Source organism: Peromyscus eremicus, chromosome 23 (assembly GCF_949786415.1).
Source record: "Peromyscus eremicus chromosome 23, PerEre_H2_v1, whole genome shotgun sequence".
Classification (NCBI taxonomy): Eukaryota; Metazoa; Chordata; class Mammalia; order Rodentia; family Cricetidae; genus Peromyscus; species Peromyscus eremicus.
Genome location: NC_081438.1, coordinates 27,356,962 through 27,364,822, shown reverse-complemented (window position 1 = coordinate 27,364,822; position 7,861 = coordinate 27,356,962). Strand labels below are relative to the sequence as shown.

Here is a 7,861-nt window from a genome sequence, read left to right as displayed (position 1 = left end):
TGGATGCCTCCCCAGTGGCTTTCCGGATTGCAGGACCTTGCATTCTCCGGTTGCTCCATTCCCTGACCCTTACCTGGGGAAAGCTGGATGGGAACAGGCCTAAGTGCCTCAGGAGCAGCCATGCATCCCCCTCTCCCTGAGAGGTGAGCTGACTGACTTCAGTAACACCCACCCCCCTCCCAGCAGCTTTCCCCACCACTGCAGGGCTGGGAAGTGGCAAGCAAATCTTGACACTGTCACTTTAAGTGGAGGAACCCTTAACCCTGAGTTCACTACCACGAGGGCCTTCGAAAAGGAAACAGAGCTAGGTTGTGGGGAGCCGCTGCTGCAGCTCTAACTGCTGACAACACGCAAACATTCTGCCATGAGAACTGGAACACGCAGGCCGTCCCTGCAGCAGGCATGGCCCAGGCTCAGGCCCTGGTGCTATTCTCCTCACTGCTGACCGTCTGTGTCTCTGAAGGTGAGTGGGGAGGCCAGAGAAACGCAGAGCCACAGGGGTGGAGAGAGTGTGGAGACACAGGCGCTGACCTCCCTGTCTTTGTTCCTCAGGGAGCCCCGAGGTGTGGGTGCGAGTCCAGATGGAGGCCACCGGGTTCCCATCCCTCTCCCTCTCAGTTCGCTGTGGGGTCTTAGGAACCAATTTCATCTCCCTGGTAACAGTCATCTGGGAAAGATTTGTGGATGCCCAAGGGACCAAACTAGCTGTGTTACATCCAGAACTCGGCACCCAGCGGTGGGGCCCCACCTCCCAGGCCCGCTGGGAAACCTCAAACAGTGTCTCTCTCACTCTGACCCTGGAACAATCCAAAGCAAAAACGTCCCTGGCTAACAGCACATTCTGCTGCGAGTTCGTCACTTTCCCTCACGGTTCCAGGGTTGACTGTGGAGAGCTGCATAGCTCAGATCCAGGTGTGTCTGGAGAGAAGAGGGAGACAGGGAGGCCCTCGACACTGGCTGCCCATCTGACACCTTTATTTGTTCCTAGGACTCTCTGCCCCAACTCCAGTCCCCATTCTTCAAGCAGACCTGGCCAGGATCTTGGGAACCGCAGGGTTTCTCCTGCTTGGTTTCGTCTTCATACTCTATCTCCTGTGGCGGCAGAAGCATTGGTAAGAATGGGTCCAGTAACATCTCCACACCACTTGGCTAGCCGCCTTCTGCCCCTGACTCCTCCTCTTCTGTCTCCCAGCTGTTTCAGTAAATCTCAGCCGTCCCCCACGACCACTCGGGCACAGACGCAAGCTCAGGTGAGGCCTGAAGGATGGTGTCTGGAGCAGGGTTCCAGGGGTCCCCCACAGCCAGCCAGCAAAGTATCCCTGGCCACTCTCCACGCCCCCACCCCCCCATTCAGCACCTCTGTCTGAGGCTACGGTCCACGTTGACCAGCACCTGCCCCAGTTCACACCACTCCTCACCGATGACCCACACCAACCAACCCCCGGTGCCTGTCTCCTCAGCTTCTCCGATCACCCTCTGGACACGGCAGCTTCGTCTCTACTGAGAATGGATTGTATGCTTCGGCAGGGGAGACACTTCCCCACCCTGTTCCCAACAGCCTTGCTTCCACTGACTCTCTGGAGCACGGTACCCCGGGAGAATGCTCGGAAGTTCAATAACAGGCACCCTCGGTCCCCTCCAGGCCTTTGGGACATCCCTCTGCTGGTGTCTTCATCCTGGACCTCTTCATGAATCTTGTTTTGTTTTTAGGCCTCTGATGAGACCACACCCTGCTGGCTAGGATGTGGTCAGTGTATGCGCATGTATGGACACAGGTGTGAGTGGAGGGCTATGACGAAGGCCCAGTAGCATCCTGTTTTGCACGCAATTCCACCCTCCCAGATGATGTCTTTAATAAGGTCATTAAAGTGATCCTTCTGTTTGGGATTTTAGTTTTATCTTTTGCTTCTTCAGGAGGGTCAGGGGCAAATTCAGTCCCTTGGGAGGAAGGACCCAAATTAAAGCCAGAAGTGACTGGGTCTAAAACCCAGGCTGAACCTGTGGTTGGTCCTTGCTGAAGGACACAAGGAACGGGGTCTCCTGGGGCTTCAACAGGCTTTTCTGACCTGGCCTCCTCATGATGGACCTCCAGACGCTGCTCCCTATTGGCCACTCAGAGGCAGGCAGAGAGACCTGGCAGACACAGGGATTGAACACAGGTTCATCCATCTCAAGTTGTTCCATCCAGGAACTAGGTTCCCCTGCATGAGACAAGCACCCCAGGCCCCCTGCGTCATCCTCAGAGGAGATAAAATGAGTGAGACATCCTTGGGAGCCACGAGGACCTCAGGTGTGGATTCCTGGGTCACTCTAGCATGGTGACCCACATAGCTTGATTACATGAGAAGCTCCCCTTGCTTGTGGGGGTGCATGAGGAGGGTGCAGAAGCCCAAGGAGCATGGAAGTAGCAAGGCAGGAGACTGAGCTGTTGTTTGGACTGGCCCATGCAGGCTTCACCACCCTTGAGCAGAGCCTGAGATACAGAGAAGCTTGGGAGAGAGGCAGGAGGTCTGTTAGGGGGAAAAACTGAGCCTGAGTATTCCTGGTGAGGCTGCCTTCCACCCGAATCCCTGGAACTCCTCTAAGTGGTCTGTGTCTACGAGGTGACAACTAACACTGCTTCTGAGGGGTCAGATGGGCCCCATAGGGCTGTAGCACAAGAGGCCAGGAAGCCATGGGCAAGGGGATATCCTCAAAGAGGCTGCGAGTGGGGAGAGTGACCTGGAATTCATAGCCCCGCCCTCCGCTGGGATGGGTAACCTGGACCATCCCCAGCAACTATGAAGAAACTGCCAGCAGTTGCTCCATTCCCCACCAATTCACGACTGGGAAGACCAGCGACTAGACCCGCGAGAATCCTCCACTGACTCCTCCTGCCTCCAGTCACCCCAAGCCTGGCTTCCTGGGTGCAGCCTCTGCTACCCTCAGCCTCACTCCCTTGACAACCCCGCTTGAGGCTGTCCCTAGTCTCCCACCTCCCCCATTCCTGATGCCTGACCCCACCCTGCAGCTTGCACCTAACCCTGGGAGTCCATGCCCCAGCATAGCCCAACTGTCTCCCTCTGTCTTCCTCATGGTTCACTGCCCTCCTGGTAGTCTAGTTCATCACTGTCACATCCTGAGAAGCCTGTGCCCAAGACCTTTATTCCTCAGCCCAAACCCTGCACCAGAAACTAGCCTATAATAGCTTTGAGACTGGAGGGGTTCTGAGACCTCAGATTAATGGTTAGCTCTTGGGCCTTAAACCATCGCCTAGTGTATTATTCTCAGGGCCTCAACTCCAGTCTTGTGGGGTCACCATGCACAGGAAGTGGCCGGAAGACTGTCAACAATGACAGCAAGCTATGGCATATGAAAACCAAATCAGATCTGAGAGCTTGGCCAGCAGGACCAGGGAGATGGCCCTAATCAGGATGATGTGCGGTGGGAGTCTGATTGGAACAGTGGGATGCGCCTCCTCCTTCCTATTGCCTGAGATTTTTTAGTGCCCCATGGGGGAGTCAGTCTGTGGCCTGACTGTGGCCACATCCCCCAAAGCACAGGACATTGGGTCTTTTGGCAAAGTTATAGTGAAGGAGACAAGGGTTCCCAAACTGAGGTTCCAGCCAAGTTCTGCAGAATGTAGCACAATGGATTTCACAGATCCACCCTTTTTAAAAAAAACAGATTCAGCATCTGTGAAATACATCAACTCGCTCACAAGACAGGGCTGGCTGGAAAGAGTCCAGGGCCTGAGAGTTACTAAGCCACAACCACCGTCTGAAAGGGTGAGGGGACAGCACAGGACATGTGACGGATGAGACAAGGCAGAAGGTCAAAGTGGAGAGTGGAAGTCCAACCAGTCAAGGCCAGGACAACGTCGCCCAGCAGAAGGTGGGGGCTGGGCCGAAAGACAGGAGCATCTGTCTTGTCTGTGACCACAAGGGAAGGTCCTCAATGTAGGAAAAGAAGAATCCACAAGGCAACAGAGAGATGGGGAGATCCCATCCTCCCTCAGTGATCCTCGGGAGGCCCTGGGGATCAGGCCATTGTACCCTAAACTTTTCTGACTCCTCAGCACCCCAAGGTCCCTCCACAGGGCCTCCTTGCCTGCCTGATAACTCTGCTGGTCTCATTTCCTGAAGAGAATCAGGCCATGGCTTGGATCCTGCTTCTGCAGCTGCCAACTGCATGCCTGCCACCTGGTGAGTGGTGGGGACACTCTTAGAGTCTCCTATGCTTGTGGTAGGGAGACTCCCAGCTTCTACTGATCCCCACATCTACTGAAGAAGCTCAAGAGTCAGTGAGTCAGAATGTCACAAAGAAATCTCCCAGAAACTACCAGTTCCCTCTTCAACTGTCCATATGCTGCTAAAAACAAAAGAACAATGCTACCCACAAAAATGGACTAAATCTAAGTAGAAAACTATATATCCCCTTCAACTTCCTTCCCTCTGAACCAAAGTAAACTCTGATAGACAGCTCCCATCCGTCACCTCTCCTCTAGGTCTTTTTCAAAATACTTGGTATTTTTATTTTGTTTTCCTGAGATAAGTTATCAAGTCATCCACGCTGGCCTTTAACACAACATGCAGCCAAGGATGACCGTGAATACCTTACCCTCCTCTCTCTCTCAGCCGCTGGAATCATAGACATGCACCCCACCCCCGGTTCCATCTAGTGCTTTTTCTCTTCTCTTCTCTTCTCTTCTCTTCTCTTCTCTTCTCTTCTCTTCTCTTCCCTTCTTTCCTTCCCCCCTCCCCTCTTTTCTTTCTTTTCTTTTCTTTCCTTCCTTTTCTTTTCTTTTCTTTTTTTTTTCTTTTCTTTTCTTTTTTTCTCAGAGTGCCTCAGACCAGGCAACCTAAATTCTCAAACACTGATAGCCAGGCTAGAACCCAACGTCTGTTCCCCAAGGGAACCATAATGTTCCTTTGAAATAAATGAGAGACTCAACAGTCCCTAGGGAATTTGGCCAAGGGTTAAGCACCTAAATGTTGTTGAGAATGTTGATTCTGTGTAAGTCTTTGTTATGGACCCCTTTGTTGTTGCTCCCTTTGAACAACGCAGCAAATGGTCAGTCTCCCTTTGGAAACTGATCTGGCAAGTCACATGACCATTTGAGGAACAGCTTTGAGGCCCCTTCTCCGCGCCCAGCTACCTGGAGGGAGGAGATGATGAGTGGACACTCCTTTAGATGACTGGCCAGGCCATCATCATGGCAGCCCGCTTGTGTGAACACTTCAGGGATGCCCAGAGGAGACACTGTTAGCTTGCAGGCGTCTGTACTGGCCTGCCCTTAGGGTCCTGACAGGATGTGTTCTCAGCTGCAGCCCCTAAGAGCGCCCCCTTGTGTGCATTTGCTACCTTCCCTTATAAAAGGCAGGCCCTGCCTGGCTCTGGTCTCTTTGTCTTCCTTTGTTCTCCTCTGTCTCAGGGACCGATCTCTGCCCTCTTCTATCTCCCTTCTCTCCTCTCCCCTCAATAAACCTCCCACGTGGGCCCTGTTATATGGTGTGACTCCTTCCTGCCGGTTTTAAAATACAACAGCCACCACTCCCGCTGTCACGTGACCATGGCTGCTGCTGGATGCAGTAAATACGGAGAAAAGATACCAATGAGTGATTCTGATCACTGGAGTCTTTCTGGTGTTCTTTCCAGGAGCCTCTAACAATGTAGTTAAGAGACAAGAAGCATCTTTTGCTGGAGGGTAACACAGCAAAAGGTACCTTTTCCTGGACAACTGTTTTAAGGTAGAAGGTGGCTTCAGCTGGAGATGTCAGCGACAGGTGAAAGACCGAGAACTCATTGCTCGCCTGCATGACCTCCAAAGCTTGTGATTTTTGTTGTTGTTGTTGTTGTTTTTTGTTGTTTGAGACAGGGTTTCTCTGTGTATCCCTGGCTGTCCTGGAACTCACTCTGTAGACCAGGCTGGTCTCAAACTCACAGAGATCTGCCTGCCTCCAGAGCGCTGGGATTAAAGGCATGTGCACTGCCCGGCCCAAAGTTAGTGATTTTTAAAACAATTAAATGTGAACAAAATTAGAGGCATTTCTCAGTGTTCCCTAGGCTCACCACGCTCCCTTTTCTCTGTCCATTATTCGTTCTACAATCTCTGGCAATCTATCTTTGCACAGCTGTGGATGAGAGGGATAAAACCGGGGTAGGCAAGATGGCTCGGTGGGTAAAAGGGGCTTGCTGCCAAGCTAGATGACCCAAGTCTCATTCCCTGGGATCCGCATGATGGAAGAAGAGAACCGGCTTCTGCAGACTAAACTGTCCTCTTACCCCTGTGGCTGGACAAGAAGTGCACAAGAACGAGGTGATCTGACTCTGTCAACAATGACTGAGGCAAATAAGTATTACCTTAAAAGAGCAACGTATAAACTATGCAACAGAACACAAAAAGGAGGCTCAAAATAAGCACATCATGCTTGTGGCCTTCTGATTTTTCCATATGGCATGGACCCCAAAAAATATATGTAGAGTCAGTAAAAAAAATAGTCATTTTTCTCTTTACTAAACACAGTACCCTTGCCCACCCTCCATGTGGAGGAGGCTGAGGAGGGCTTCTGCTTCTATCCAGTGTCTTTATTGTGGGCTCCCACCACACATCAGCCTAAGTTTTCCTTGGTCCTTAAAACCACTCCCACCGGGACTGGAGAGATGGCTCAGTGGTTAAGAGCGCTTGCTGCTCTTGCAGAGGACCCGGGTTCAGTTCTCAGCACCCACACAGTGGCTCACAACCCTCTGTAGCTCTAGTTCCAGGAGATCCAGTTCCCTTTTCTGACCGCCACAGGTAGCACACATGTGGTGCACAAACATACATGCAGGGAAACACCCATTTACACAGAATAAAAAAATAAGTGAATCCAAAATTTTATAAAATGAATTTTTAAAAATTAAGAAAAACCCAACTGCTCCCATCTATGATACCTGTATTCTCCAAAGGCAAGTGTGTTAGATCAGACTCAAGCTTGGAATTTTTGGTTCAGGACAAGCTTGACTGTGTGTAGGCTTCACTATGTCTGCCTATCCTGGGCTGCCATGTGCCCACACATCTTTTCTCTCTTTTTTTAAACATTGTTTTATTGTACGTGTATGAGTGTTTTGCCCCAATGTATATATGTGTACTGCGTGTGTGTTGTGCCTGCAAAAGCTAGATGAGGGCATCGGATCCCCTAGAACAGGAGTTCTAGGTGGTTGTGAGCCCATATGTGGATGCTGGAACCAAACCCAGGTCCTCTACAAGAGCAGCCAGTGCTCTTACCCATGGAGCCATCTCTCCCACCCTGTAAGATTTCTTCACAAATCTCCATGTAAGGCTGCGACCCGGCTGTTACCCTCTGGCAATTGTTCTGAAATATATCTGCTTCTTCAGGCTGTGTTCACTTTTGGTACATTGACAAGAGCAGCTCCGTTTTATATCTGACTGTGTTCACACATTTTTTATAATATCCTATCTTGTATTTCAGTGTTTTTCTTGGCCATCCCATAGGTTGGAGCTGATGGTCCCTTGTTGCCTGAATGGACCTGTCTTGGGTGTTGGTTTAATCTGGCCTCAGGTCAGAAAGGAAGTGTCAAAACCCTGGTTGTAAGCTACCTAAAGTGAGTGCTAGCAACCAAACTCCAAGGCTCTCCAAGAGCAATACAGATTCATAACCTCTTTGCTATCTCTCTGTCCCGTATGTATATGTTTTTATTATGTGTGGCTACACAAAAAACATGTGCATGTACTTCTGTACGCTATGGTGCACGTGTGGAGGTCAGAGGACAACTTTAGAGAGTGAGTTCTCTCTTCCTACCATGTGAGTGGGTCCCTGAAACTCAACACACGGCATCTGGCTTTGAGCAATCCCTTTGTGGGTTGTTTTTGTTTTTAAGC

At 50.9% G+C, this 7,861-nt stretch overlaps 1 protein-coding gene across 1 annotated transcript; it reads left to right on the top strand.

Moving 5' to 3' along the window:
* Nucleotides 1-402: 402 nt before the first annotated feature.
* Pvrig (PVR related immunoglobulin domain containing) lies at nt 403-1,367 on the top strand. The gene is made up of 4 exons (XM_059249799.1): nt 403-463; nt 553-912; nt 989-1,112; nt 1,193-1,367. The coding sequence occupies exons 1-4, from the start codon at nt 403-405 to the stop codon at nt 1,365-1,367; spliced, it is 720 nt and encodes a 239-aa protein (XP_059105782.1).
* The last annotated feature ends 6,494 nt before the right edge of the window (nt 1,368-7,861 follow it).